The 15,121-nt window shown below is 36.5% G+C and overlaps 1 protein-coding gene across 4 annotated transcripts in view; it reads left to right on the top strand.

Annotated features, from left to right (window-relative positions):
• Nucleotides 1-14,721, top strand: part of BRAF (B-Raf proto-oncogene, serine/threonine kinase) — a 161,389-nt gene extending 146,668 nt beyond the window's left edge. For 2 of the 4 annotated variants that reach the window (XM_052639156.1, XM_052639159.1), the window contains 4 exons: nt 4,222-4,356; nt 6,918-6,968; nt 7,911-8,064; nt 13,783-14,721. In XM_052639156.1, coding sequence (XP_052495116.1) covers nt 4,222-4,356; nt 6,918-6,968; nt 7,911-8,064; nt 13,783-13,805 — 363 coding nt within the window. In that variant the 3' untranslated portion in view covers nt 13,806-14,721. Of the gene's footprint in view, nt 1-4,221; nt 4,357-5,341; nt 5,481-6,917; nt 6,969-7,910; nt 8,065-13,782 lie in introns of those variants that run through there. The other 2 variants (XM_052639157.1, XM_052639158.1) reach the window with 2 other exon arrangements.
• Nucleotides 14,722-15,121: the final 400 nt, after the last annotated feature.

Here is a 15,121-nt window from a genome sequence, read left to right as displayed (position 1 = left end):
TGCAGCTGTGGCCAGTACTAAGTTCTGGCAGCCACGTGTGACAGCATGCAGAAAGTATTGCCAGCAGGGAAACTTGCTGGAGTCTTGGAGGCCAGAGTTATTCTCAGGCCTCAGTCACATAGATACAGTTGGCCACCTTAGTTTAGCCCCTGCAGAGGTCAAACTGATACCATATAACTTAAAGCTCTCTCTGCTGCTGCTACTGCTAAGTCTCTTCAGTCGTGTCCAACTCTGCGACCTCGTATACGGCAGCCTACCAGGCTCCTCCATCCCTGGGATTCTCCAGGCAAGAATACTGGAGTGGGTTGCCAAAGCCCTCTCAGTAAATCACAATGATAGAATAAGACTGTCTGACATGATCTTAGACTCCCAGGTAAACAAAGGCACTCTTACCAGGCAGAACATTCCAGGGCTCAGAGATTACCTTCCAGGTGGTGCTGGTGCCTAGAGGGGATCTTCCCAACCCAGGGACTGAACCAAGGTCTTCTAGGAGCCAGCCCTCCCTGTGGGCAAGATTAATTCTTCACCACAACTGTGTCACTGGTTATTTGAGCTCTTTCTGTGGTCATGGTTTAGCCGCCAAGTCGCGTCCAGTTCTTGCAGTCCCATGGGCTCTCATGTGCCAGGCTTCTCTGTCCATGGCATTTCCCAGGCAGGGACACTGGAGTGGATTGCCATTTCCTTCTTCAAAATATATAAATATATGCATAGAAATACTATAGTTTTATTAAACTAAAAGTAATAGCAAGTTATTTATTTGGAGAAGAGTCATTAAAATTGAAAATTCTATCTTTATAAAACCAATTTTATTTCACTAAAATACTCTAAAAGTTGAATTTAATTTTCAAAAGAAAACATAAGAAAATATGTATCTATTCTACAAGTTGATCACATAAAACCATCTTAAACTATTTCACAAGTCCCCAAAATAACAAGACTTGTCAACTTTCACACAGATTATATTGCTTGACCTACTTATTGCTTCTATTGAATTTTCTTCTTTGCTTTATTAAAAAACAGAAGTTAATTAATGTCAGTTAAGACAAAGCCATGGCTAACAAACACAAAAAATGCTCAGTATCACTCATTATCAGAGAAATGCAAATCAAAACCACAATGAGGTACCATCTCATGCCAGTCAGAATGGCTGCTGTCAAAAAGCCTACAAACAATAAATGCTGGAGAGGGTGTGGAGCAAAGGGAACCCTCTTACACTGTTGGTGGGAATGCAAACTAGTACAGCCACTATGGAGAACAGAATGGTGATTCCTTAAAAAACTGGAAATAGAACTGCCGTACGACCCAGCAATCCCACTGCTGGGCATGCACACCAAGGAAACCAGAATTGAAAGAGACGCATGTACCCCAGTGTTCATCACAGCACTGTTTATAATAGCCAGGACATGGAAACAACCTAGATGTCCTTTGGCAGACAAATGGATAACGAACTTGTGATACATATACACAATGGAATATTACTCAGCGCTTAAAAAGAATGCATTTGAGTCAGTTCTCATGAGGTGGATGAAACTGGAGCCTACTATACAGAGTGAAGTAAGTCAGAAAGAGAAATGTCAATATAATATATTAACGCATATATATAGAATTTAGAAAGATGGTAATGATGACCTTATATGCAAGACAGCAAAAGAGACACAAATATAAAGAACAGACTTTTGGACTCTGTGGGAGAAGGCAAGGGTGGGATGATTTGAGAGAAGAGCGTTGAAATGTGTATTACCATGTGTAAAATCAATGACCAGTGCAAGTTCAATTCATGGAGCAGGGCACTCAAAGCCAGTGCACTGGGATGACCCAAAGGGGTGGGGTGGGGAGGGAGGTGAGAGGGTTCAGGACGGTGGTACACGAGTACACCATGCGTGGCTGATTCGTGTCAATGTATGGCAAAAGCCACCACAGTATTGTAAAGTAATTAGCCTCCAATTAAAATCAATTATTTTTTTTTAAGTCTGTGCAAGGAAAAGAGACAGAGCCATGGATCAGAAGCACATGGCCATAACTGAAGATTTTGTGAACTCTCGTGGGGAAAAAATTTGCTCTTTGAACAATAAGAAGGAACTCTATAAAATGTAACTGAGAACTGTTCAACAGGTTGAAAGATGCCATTGGAACTGACAAAATGTTTCTTAAACATAAATGATCAAACAATGAAACTACATAATATCTCCTCTGGCTGAAACAGTCAAGAAGTTTAAAGTGCTTAAGTTAAAAATAAAATCCTAGTAAACAATGAGGACTTACAGTGTAACATAGGGAATATCTTACGATAACCTGTAATGGAAAAGAATATATATAACTGAATCACTTTGCTGTAAACTAGAATCTGACACGAAGAAGGCAATGGCATCCCACTCCAGTACTCTTGCCTGGAAAATCCCATGGATGGCGGAGCCTGGTGGGCTGCAGTCCATGGGGTTGCAAAGAGTTGGATACGACTGAGCAACTTCACTTTCACTTTTCACTTTAATGCACTGGAGAAGGAAATGGCAACACACTCCAGTGTTCTTGCCTGGAGAACCCAGGAACGGGAGCCTGGTGGACAGCTGTCTATGGGGTCGCACAGAGTCGGACACGACTGAAGCGCCTGAGCAGCAGGAGCAGCAGAATCTGACACAACACTGTAAATCACTACACTTTCTATTGCATACCAAAAATTATTTAATAACTTGTTGTTAAAAAACTATTTTAATAATTAGCTGGCAATTCAGTTGATTTTTGCTGAAAGCAAAGAATTGGAAACCAATTGTCTTACAAAGGAATTTGCTACCCTAGAGTCCAGTTAGATAGCAGTATCTGAAAGTGTCCCTTTGGTACCCTGAGCAGTTTTACACCTTGGCGCAGTGTGATATATGCAATATATTGTGATTGCAATATGTCACACAATGCAGTGTCATTTACGCAATACATTGTGATATGCAATATATTTAAATTGCATATGTGTAAAAGATATGCCTGTTATGAAGTGGGAGAAGAGCAGTTACAACAGAGAAGATGGGAAAGGAGGTAAGCGAAATTAAACTAACTTCACTCTGGTGGTGCTCAGGCAGATCAGCGTGTAGTTAAATAAGGGTTAGTACAGCACCAAACCAGAAATACCATAAAGTAGGATATCAAACTTGACTGCTCCTAAAATTCATCAATTCTGCCCTGAAACCAAGGATCTCTGACTGCCTCTTTCCACCTTAGGCTCTGTCGTTTTTCAGTAGCTAAGTCATGTCCCCATGGACTGTAGCACTCCAGGCTCCCCTGTCCTTCACCATCTCCCAGAGTTTGCTCAAATTCACGTCCAGTGAGTCTTGTCATACTGTCTAACCATCTCTTCTGCTGTCCTCTTCTTTTGCCTTCAGTCTTTCCAGCATCAGAGTCTGAGCATCCAGTCTACCCCTATTGAACGTGTTCCCTCTAAGATCAAAATCCCTCTCTTCTCCCTAAGACTTAAGACTGCTAACATCTGTCTTTACCCACTTTCAAAAGAACTGCAAGTCAGAAAATCAGAAAAGAAAGAAATCAGAAAAATTATAAATCTCTGCGCGCAGGGAAGATAAACCTTTTTACTTTGTTAAACAGAAGATGTTAGTTCCCAATTCACCTTCTGACCTCTGGAGGAGACTCTGATTCTCAGACTTATTTAACTCAATGCCCCATTAGAGTTTCCTCAACAAAAGAGTTCAGAGTTCAGATGCCAGAACAACTGCTTAACAGATTAACTTTGGTTAACCAAAGGTTAACTCTTGGTTGAATGGAAGAGGTACGATCTGATCTGTGTTTCAGAATGGTTACCCAGTCAGTGGGAAAATGGACTGGATAAAGAAAGACTGAAAGCGTGGGAAGCAGTTAGGAGACCTTTGCAGTACTCATGGGATCATGAAGATTTCAGCTTGCAGCACATTAAGTATTGATTCCCCATTAAGTGAAGTCACTCAGTCATGTCCGACTCTTTGTCACCCCATGGACTGTAGCCTACCAGACTCCTCTGTCCATGGGATTTTCCAGGCAAGAATACTAGAGTGGATTGCCATTTCCCATAATCTATGATATAGAAGACTCTGAATACTAGTGGCATTGTGCTTTTTAATTTTTTATACAAGTGTAATGTACATACAGAAAAGTCCATGTCTTACATGCACAGCTTGTTGAATTTTCAGTGTTTTCACTTATTTACAAGATTATATGATTTGCCTTTTTTTTTTTCCTCCCCAGATAATTTTTATGGTGGGACGAGGATATCTGTCTCCAGATCTCAGTAAGGTACGGAGTAACTGTCCAAAAGCCATGAAGAGATTAATGGCAGAGTGCCTAAAAAAGAAAAGAGATGAAAGACCACTCTTTCCCCAAGTAAGGAAAAGCTTTATGTTACCTAAAAGGACAGACTGATAATTCTAATGCAGATTTTTAAGTACTTTTTTAGAGCACACAGTTTGTATTTCACAGATTTGGATTACTTGTGATTATGTGTAGACTCATATAAGTAAACACATTATTATTAAAGGTGATTTATAAAGGTTGAACCTAGTAACTTAGGATCCCAATACAAAATATTCAGAACGCTTTTGCTTTTGTCTAGCAGTTCTCAAACGTTTTGATCTCAGAACCATTTTCTACACTTAAAAATTATTGAAGACCCCCAAAGACCTTTTGTTTTTGTAGGTAGTAATTCCCATTTTAGAAATTAAAACTAAGGTTTTAAATATTTGTTTATAAATTTACTTAAACATAGTAAAACCATTACATGTTATATAATGTTTTATGAAAAAAATGTATTTTCCAAACAAAAAAAAGTTAGAGAAAAGTGACATTTGTTTTATACTTTCTCACAAATTGCTGCAAAAAGAAGACAGCTGGATTCTCTGCTTTGCATTCATTATGTTGTAATATCTTACATTATATAGCCTCTGCAAACTCCACTTATAAAGTAATGACAGTAAAAAAGGCAAATAATATCTTAGTGTTAGTGCAAAATTAGTTTTCTACAGACTACACTTTGTGTTCTGCTACTTTTATTCTTCTTGACAATAAAATAAATAGGTTGCAAGCATCCCTCTAATATTAGGTTATTTGAAGAGGCATTTTTACCTGGGGCAAAAAGAGATGGCAGCTCTTGGTGTTGTCTGCCATTCTCTAACTCTTGGAAACTTTCCACAGGTTCTTTTCAAGTTGAAAGGCTAATAGCCTTAAGTTAATAATTTTTCATAAGCCTCATGAACTGGAACTAAGTACCTGAACAAGCTTAGGAAGTTTAGCTGTAGTAGGTATGGTCATAAAAATTCAGTGTTTTATAATACCTCGGAAATTCATTATACGCAATATAAATCTGTTTCAGTTAAATTCATTGGAAAAGGAAATGGGCTGCCGTCTATGGGGTCGCACAGAGTTGGACACGACTGAAGCGACTTAGCAGCAGCAGCAGTTAAATTCATCATACGCTGTATAAATGTTTCAGCAAGTCGGTCCAGATTTCACGTGGAAAGTGCTGACTTCCATAACTCAGCTACCAGAATTACTGACTTGGTCTTTTGTGAATCTTATGCCTTTGAGTACCCAGTCCTAGCTAAGTTTCTTGGAAGTCAGTGTTACAGAAATATGTGAGTCTTTTATTCCCAACTAAAGAATTAAAGATAGAATTTATGCTTTTAACCAGTCTCTTTTGTCCCAGAGCAGGGAGGGAAGGCTGAAGGGCTGGGTGGGTAGATTTGTTTTACAAACTGGAATTCTACACTGCTATTCCTTTGAGGGAGAGTTGGGGTTTTTTAAACCCAGGAAAACCACTGGCTTATGACTGTCGAAGTAAACGACCAGTATTGTTACAGGTCTCTGCACCGTGTTCTCGTTTTCACATCCCAGGTGCTAGGCCCCCCCGTTTAACGTGGTTGATGTACATTAATAATGTAGATTATATCCTTAGGCTCACTTTTCAGATGGTATTAAAAGGGACAAAATGGTCATATTTCTAAACATAAATAATATTTTACTCTTTTCATGGTATTAGAAAATGAAGTCCATATATGAATATTCCAGATTATTAAATGCTGCCACTTTAAGTACTTTTTTCACGTTTTCATTATAGGCTCTCTCTTCCCACCATACACAAATTTCAGATGGCCAAAGGCTTACATGTAAAAAACAAAATTATAACAAATGATTTTTACAACCTTAAGGTAGGAAAGGCTCTCCTAAGCAGGAGACAAAATTCAGAAGTTATCAGGGAAAAGATTAGCAGGTATGACTACATTAAACATTTTACATCTCTATATAATAAAAATAATATTGAAAGATAAATGCTGAGGAAAAAAATTGTAGCATGTATAATAAAGAGTGATTATGTTATACAGATCCATAAGTAAAGGTAGACAGTAGAAAACGAACAAAAAATATGCACTGGTGATTCACAAAAAAAATACAAATGGTGAGTGAGCTTGGCACAAGATGTTAAGAATTCAGTGATAATCAGTAAAATACAAAGTCACAACTGTGAAATACATTTTTATTTTTGTCTGTCAGATTAACAGTATATCCAGCATTGGGAACAATGTTGGGAAGTGAGGAAGAGCTTTTCTTTTAAATTTTGTTGGTAGGAATGTGAATTGGTTTGGCCTTTTGAAAGGACTTGGTAGACTCCATAAACTTAAAATACATACACCTTTTGCTCTGGTAATTCCACTCCAAGAAATCTACTCTGTATGCTACAGAATCTGCTTCCAAGTATCCAGATAGATAGTAGACTGTTAACTCTAATAGGAAAAATTAAAGGCATAAAGATCAAGGTGTCTGTGTAGATGGCTTGGATGTCACTGAGGGGAAAAGAAAGTAATGCCGAAAAATGTGTAGTTTGATACCATTTTAAATGGTGGTGAGGGTGGGGCTGGGCTCTGTTTTCATATGTGCATGTTTATGCATAGGAAAGGTCCAGAAGAAAGTATAGACTCTTTAACAGTGGTTACCCCTGGAAGGTACGATTTATACTTTTCTGTATTATTTGAATTTGTATTTGTGTGTTATAATTTTAAAATTTTTGTAACAACGCTTACTTCTTTGCCTTCTTATACTAATCATTATACAGATTTCGTTTAACTTTAAAAAAATTTTGGTGGCTCAGAAAAATAATAATAATTAGTATATAATGTATAGAATACTACTGTATAGTATATAATCATAGTAGTAATCATTGTGGCTGCTAAAATTTTATTGAGTACTTTCTATATGCCAGGCATTGTGCCAAGCTCTTCATATGTATGTTTCATGTGTTACCATGCTGTGTGCCTTCAGGAGTTGTAACCTGTTTCTTTGTACTTAAAAATGTGCTGGATTTCTACATTTTGTTTATTGGTGTCTATTTGTAGAGTTTTCTTGTCTTTTTTTTTTACTCATGGGTCATCATCTGTCACTTCTCACTCCTGTGGCACTAGGGTCATTGGGGCCCTATTTTTAATTATATGTGTGAAAGATATTTCCCAATACTAAATTTCTTTAAAGAATGAGTTGCTCTAATGGTTCTGTTTATAAAGTCATATAGTGCTCTAGTTATTTATGCTCCATCTTCTTCCCAAAAGGGACTTGTGGTCTGTGAGAAATAGGTATATAGTTGATCTTAAATTTTTTATTGTTTACTATTCCAAGGCTGGCAAATGATCTAAAATTATAAGATGTAAATAAAAACTAACTATGGGTTTCTTTTCTCATTCAGTTTATAGAGATAAAAAGATGTAATAGTTAGGTAATTTTCTCTTCTTTTAAAGGAAAAGTATGTTTCTTTAGTACATTCCAGGCATTTGGGATTATAGTAAAAACAATGTAAGATTTCATACACTTTCTTATAAAGTATAATGGGGCTCTTAAAGATTAACACCATCTCCATTTTCATTCTTTTTTTCCTTTTTTTTTCCTTTTTTTAGATTCTCGCCTCTATTGAGCTGCTGGCCCGCTCATTGCCAAAAATTCACCGCAGTGCATCAGAACCCTCCTTGAATCGGGCTGGCTTCCAAACAGAGGATTTTAGTCTATATGCTTGTGCTTCTCCAAAAACACCCATTCAGGCAGGGGGATATGGTACGTTTCCTGTTCACTGAAACAAACCGAGTGAGTGACAGCGTGTAGGAGGGTAGGAACAAAAGAAAGTGAACATATGTTTGCTTATATATTTGTTAAATTGAATAGGATTTTCTTTTTCTTTAAAAATGAGCAAAGGAACATGTATGTTTTTTAAGTCTGGATATAGTTTTCTTCCCAGTCTAAAATCCGTAGTTAGCATTAGATTTTCAACATCGAATTTTTTTTTTAATTCACAGACATTGCTGAAAATTTACTGTACCTTTTCCAGAGGCTTTACTTCCCATTCCAAGTTTGTTTTGTTTACTTGGTTAGTCTAATCATTAAACTTTAGTTAAACTTTCCTCACCTACCTTTTGCTGTTAGCTCTCCCACATCCATTAGGGGCTCCAAGAATAGCACTATCTGTGTGTGTGTGTGTTGGCAGGTGGGAAGCTGATGGTAAGTTAGGCTGTGTTAGTGAAGGTAAACTGACCAGGTCTAATTAGGAGTCACTAGAATTGAATAAGCTTATTTTTATTAATATTTTATTAACTATTTCTTTTTGTAGTAATTTGGGAAATATAATTGTTCTTTATTCCCTTACAGCAGTATAAATTATCGGTGCAGGTAACCAAAGATATTACTGAGGAGTGGCATGTTTGACATGAGTGACATGGTTTAACTTTGGATTTTTAGTTAATATTTCTTTATATATTAAGGATGTCTTACACATTATAGAAGTCAAGTTTGCTGACAAAAGTATTGCCTGCTCTTCCTCCCAAAAAGCACAGCACAATTTTCTGGGAACTTGTAGGATTGTTTGTTTTCTTTTGGATAACTGTGGTTGCCAAACAACCAAGTAATTGGTTTTCTTAAAATTATTATTGCTTTAGATTATACTCACCTCTCATGATGCCTGTCAGCAATCACTTTGTCCATGTGTTTTGTAAAATATCTTTCCTCCTTATATTCTTTGCCCAACAAGAGTCCACTCGTTATGAATGAATGCTATTTTCTTTTTTTGATTCCCCAGTATAATTAGTATGTTTAGTGCTTTCTAGGACTTCCACTTTCTTGTATTAAAAAAAATAACTAATGTGGCAGTCAGTATATTCTTACTGTGAATCATAGTCTTTACTGGGAATCAAAGTGAAAGAAGCAGCATTGCTGTTTTGACTTCAGAGTCAGCCTAGGGACCAAAGCCTCTTAAAAACAACTTCATTTACTCAGTTTGGATTTGTGATGATTTTCATTATAGCTGACAGTTCAAGGTTATTCAGTGGCACACTGATAGCATCTGCGTAAATGCCTTTCTTCTTGAAAATAAAGGAGAAAATTGGGAAGACTTTACACTGATGATAATTTAGTCTTTAAGTACCACAGATAACACACACCATAAATAAAATTCTGAAATATTTTCTTTCTTTAAGTAAGTTAGACTTCATCCAGGGAAATCACTCATTGATAAGTTTGACATAATTTTTGCCCATCATTTGGGTAGCTTAAGATAAACAATACCATTCATGCTTTTAAAAGTCTATTCATAACTTTTAGTTTAGGACAAGAACATTTCTTGTATTTTAAAAAACAAGAATGAAGTCATAAAAGAATGTGACTTATTCAAAAACATCAAAATTCATGATCTCTAAATTTTCCAGTGACACTAAAGATACGATTATTAGTAACTATTAGGCTAGGGTTTATTTATTCGTGAATTGAACAGCAAGCATGTAGCTAGCAAAGTTTTTACAAAATTGACCTTGGTCTGTGGAACGTTCAAACGTTTGGGCCAGAGTCACATGATCTTTCTGTTGATAGCGCTCTGTTATAGTTTCCCAGCATAGTTTCTTCACGTTTATCTTCTTGTCTTTATTCACGCTCTTTTTCCCTCCAACGCTACCTCCACACCAACACCACCCAGCCAGCGCTCCACCTCTGCTCTGACTCTTTTCCGTCCTCTCTTTACCAGTCTCTTTTGCCAGAGGGCATTGCTAAACTCTTAGAACTGCTCAGAAAACTTATTATACCACCCCACTGACATTTGAACATGCCTTCACAGGGTTACATGGTAATTCTCTTCTTCCCAAATTGGGCCCACTGGAAATGTTATTGGGAGAACATTAAAAATGTAGCAGGTGAAATATTTAAATAACATGGATACAGAGAATGAAACGTGGTAGTTTTCCTTTCTGTTGTTGCTGTTTGTTTGATACTGAGTTTTAGATGTGTTTGTTCTCCAAACAAGAAGAACATTTTCCTAACCATGCGTAGCGTTAATCTTTTTGGCTAAGGAATTGAAACAGAAGGACCAACTTTCATGCTCTTGCAACTGACAGCTTCTTTCCTAAAACCTGTACGCTTGGATATTTTCATTAAAGTTGATTTCCTTCAGAAGGCAGCCTTTTTATAAAATATTTTACATTTTAAAAGTTTACTAGTCAGTGATAAGGAATGAGGTTTGTCTTTTTGATTTTAAGTAATTTAGGGATCACAGCATTTAAATAAAATACTTCAGGTTTTTGTTTTTGTTTTTTTCAGATATTACTGTATTGTTGTACCAGCCATTTAAATCCTAACCAAGTATTTAAACTCATTCTCTCTAAAGGAGTGACTAGTTAACACAGTAGCTTATATGGCCTTCCTGCCAAATGGATCAGTCTAAATGTAAGGAAATCATCTACCCTTTTTTTAAAGTATTAGAAAATATTTCATGACAGAAACATTTTGTCAGTTATAGTCTTATTCGAGAAGTATTGAGCATTTCTAAAATACCTTTTCTGTGATGATTTCTCTAAGAATTTTAAAAAGTTCAGTGTGTCAGTGCCAGAATGTTCCTCATTTTTTTTTAAACTGCCTGAAAGGTCACCAGAAAGAAAGAATGGGACTTACTCTTGTTTCAAATGACTGCCCTTCTACATCTAAAACAGGGATTTATTTGTGTACAAAAAAACATTAGATTTTTCCTAGACTATTTTATATTTAAGAAATTTTTATCAAATTATATGTCTAACAGTCACTGAAGTACATTTAACTCCGGAATTAAGAGTGATTATTTAGTAATAACTTAAAACTAGTTAGTAAAGTCCTTAGCTTTCAAACAAACAGATACTTGATATTTGAGGTGTCTGAAATCTTGGGGTCTTCCCAAGTGTTTTCTGCCTTTTTCCTAAATAAAATCAAATGGAAAATAGAGCTGAGGTTATTCTCAACCAGAAAGGAGGTTTTTAAAAAATTTTATTTTGACCTCTGACTGAGTTTTGGTTAATAATTAATATACTGAGATTTTTTTAAAAAGTCAGAATATCTAGATGTTTCATTTTGAATAACTTCACAGAAGCAGATTTGGCTCTTACATCAAATAAAAATAGAGTAGAAGTTGGGATTTATAGATTTCCTGATATACAAGAAGGAATAAGCAAGAAAAAAGGTTTGTTTTCCCAAAATCATATCTATTGTCTTTTACCTCTATCTTTTCTTAAATTGTCTGTGATTTCAGAGGCATGTAGAGTTCTATTGATACCTAAACTATGAGTTCTTTTTTTTTTTTTAATATATTTTGGTTTTTTGCCCAAGAGGCATATGGGATCTTAGCTTGACAAAGCAACAATTTTCTTGATGTCATTTTGGGTGAGGGCACATATTGCTGTGAATAGCACGGTGATAGCCACCAGGGACCAAACTTGCACCCGCTGCATTGAAAGATGAAGTCTTAAACACTGGACTACCAGAGAAATTCCTACACTATGAGTCCTTTTTGTCATCCCCTCCCCACACCCTCCACCCCCAACCTAAAGTCTGATGATGAAATCAACTATTCCATTAGAAGCAGTAGATTCTGGTAGCATGATCTTTAGTTTGTTAGTAAGATTTTGTGCTTTGCCGGGTTGTGTCGTTTTAAGGCTGATATTTGTCAAGTAGAATGCTGTTCAAATTGTAATAATGAGTAGGAAACATCTGAAGTTTTTTTTTTAAGTTATTTTTAACATGGTATATACAATTGAGCTTAGAGTTTATCATTTTCTGATATTCTTTTAATAGATGAATTCTATAAAAATTCCATTTTTTATAAAGATTTCTGTTAAGCAAATCCTGTTTTCACATTGGCTTCCTTTAAGGAGTTTTAGATTCTGCCGGATATGATGAATGCTCATAAGACTGTTGAAAATTACTTTTAAGAAGTGTATTAGAATACTTCTGAAAAAAAATAGCAACCTTAAAACCATAAGCAAAAGAAGTAGTAAGGATGTTTATATATTTCTAGAGTCCCTGTTTACATAATAGCCTTCTATGGTTGTACTTTAAATGTTTTGCTCTCCAGGGTTTTAGTAATAAGGCTTTTTTTCTAATCAGTGCCAAACTCCTCCAGTTCTTTTAACTTTAAATATGAGGTAATAAATCTTTTACCCTTCCTTGATCTTTAGACTTACAACACCTTGGTCAATTGTTTGTTAAAAGGAATCCTTAAATGGAAAGAGACAATATCAGTGTCTGCTGTTCTGGTTAGTAGTTTTATTCAGAATGGAAAAACAGATTATGCATTATTGAAAATTGCTCAGGGGTATGTTCATTGTTAAGACCTTGGACTTTGGAGTCAGTGCCTAGCTATGCATTCCAGGCCTGCCATTTTCTGGCTGTGAAATTTTGGACAAGTTACTTAACCACTTTAAACCGCAGCTTTAAGAAGTAAATTAACCCCAGTAAATTAAGAAATAATAGCATCCGCTTCATAGAGTTGTTATGAGGCTCAGATGCAGTGCAAATGTGTATAAAGTATTCAGGGAGTCACCTGGTATACTATAATAGACACTAGAATAGTTGCTAATATTATCAGCATACAATCTGAGGATTCTGTCAGCCAATCATTAGCAGTCTGTTGTTTGTTGGGACATGCCAGTGTTCTCCAGCTGAAATCAGTAGCAATCTAAAAATGGATAGATTATTCCTCATTTAAATAGTGTATTCATATAAGTGATTGCTTGGATCCTTATCAGAAGTTGCTGTTACTGAAAAATGATCTTAAGGCTGACTAAGTTGTGATAGTTGTCAGTTACCAGCTCCCTGAAATGAATAAGAGGAACCTATCTCTAGTTCCTAGTAGAAGGTATGGACAAAATAGTAGGTGAAAAACAATGTCTTGAAGCCCCCAAATTCAGTAAGCTTAAAAGACCTCAAAAGGTCTTGGCAGTTTAAAATTTGTATGCTGAGAATGATGTTCATTGACATGTGCCTATATGTAATTTTTTGATAGTTTAAAAGGTGAAATAAACTACAGATGGGAGAGGTCTAAACTTTCTTTCCTTCAGTCAAATGTGTAATGTGGACATATTATTTGACCTGTGAATTTTATCTTTTACAAAAGGAGATTAATTCCTGCTTCTTCCTTCCTGATAGTTGCATTATAATAATGAAAATGAGTTGATAATTTGGGGGGAAAGTATTCTACAAATCAACTTTATTGTTTTACCATTGGTTTCTAAGAAATTTTGTTCATTTGAACTGTTTATAGCTTGATTAGAATCATAGCATGTAAAACCCAACTGGGGGATTATCTGCAGACTTAATGTCGTATTGTGTCAGTTGTCTTCTTTCATGATTTCAGCCGTTTTTGCTTTTGTCGCTGCTAGATCTGTAGTATATAGCTAGTCACCTTTCAGCGAGGTTTCAGCGAGGCTTTTCTGCATCTCTAGGTTATTTGAGATAACTTTTTTAAAATTAGCTCTTGTCCTCCCTCTACAGGAGAATTTGCAGCCTTCAAGTAGCCACACCATCATGACAGCATCTACTCTTATTTCTTAAGTCTTGTGTTCGTACAATTTGTTAACATCAAAACACAGTTCTGTTCCTCAACTCTTTTTAAAGATAAAAATTTTCAGTGCATAAGCTGGTATGGAACAGAAGGAAATTTCCCATCCAACAAAAGAGGGAAGAATGTTTTAGGAACCAGAATTCTCTGCTGCCAGTGTTTCTTCTTCAACACAAATACCACAAGTCTGCCCACTCCCAGGAAGAAAGAGGAGAGACCCTGAGTTCTGACCTTTTGATGGTCAGGCATGATGGAAAGAAACTGCTGCTACAGCTTGGGAGATTTGCTCTGGGAAGTCTGCCAGTCAACTTTGCCCTTCTAACCACCAGACCAGTATGTGGCTGATCATCTGATGGGGCAGTTGCAATCACCAAGCCTCGTTCTCTTTCCTGTTCTGGGATTGTGTTGTGGAACCCTTTCCCCTAGCCGCCACCGGGTCATTTCTGAGGGATGGAACAAAAATGCAGCATGCCCTTCCTGTGTGTTGCATGTTCAGTCCTTGACACATTTTTACCAAAATGAAGCTACTTTATTTGAAAGGAGGGCGAGAGGTGAGGAGGTCGGTTTGGGTGTGGCGGAAAGGGAATGCTGCATCTTTTTCCTGGGCTGCTGGGGCTCTGGCCTTGGCTTGGCCAGCCGGAAGCGCTGGCGCGCATCGCCTTCTTTTCCCATTGGGTCCAGCAATGAAGACGAGTGTTTGGGGTTTTTTTTTTCCTCCACCATGTGGCAAGTTCTCAGGAAAATACAATTGATATCTTCCTCCTAAGCTCTTCCAGTCAGTCACCAAGTACTTATGTGGCTACTTTGTCCAGGGCACAAAATGCCTGTATCTAATTAAAAGCCTACAAAACTGCTTGATAACAGTTTTGAATGTGAGACATTTATGTAATTTAAATGTAAGGTACAAGTTTAATTTCTGAGTTTCTTCTATTATATTTTTATTAAAAAAAGAAAATAATTTTCAGATTGAATTGGAATAAAATAATATTACTTCCCACTAGAATTATATATCCTGGAAAATTGTATTTTTGTTACATAAGCAGCTTTTAAAGAAAGATCATTACTCTTTTCTCTACCTAAATATATGGGGAGTCTTAGCCTAATGACAAATATTTATAATTTTTAAATTAATGGTACTTGCTGGATCCACACTAACATCTTTACTAATATCTCATTGTTTCTTCCAACTTACTCCTACACTACGTCCTACATCTTCTTCCTAGTCTTTTATCTAGAATATGCAACCTCAAATAAAAGTGGTGGTGTCTTCAT

Source organism: Budorcas taxicolor, chromosome 4 (genome assembly GCF_023091745.1).
Source record: "Budorcas taxicolor isolate Tak-1 chromosome 4, Takin1.1, whole genome shotgun sequence".
Classification (NCBI taxonomy): Eukaryota; Metazoa; Chordata; class Mammalia; order Artiodactyla; family Bovidae; genus Budorcas; species Budorcas taxicolor.
This window is presented reverse-complemented; position numbering and strand designations above follow the sequence as displayed.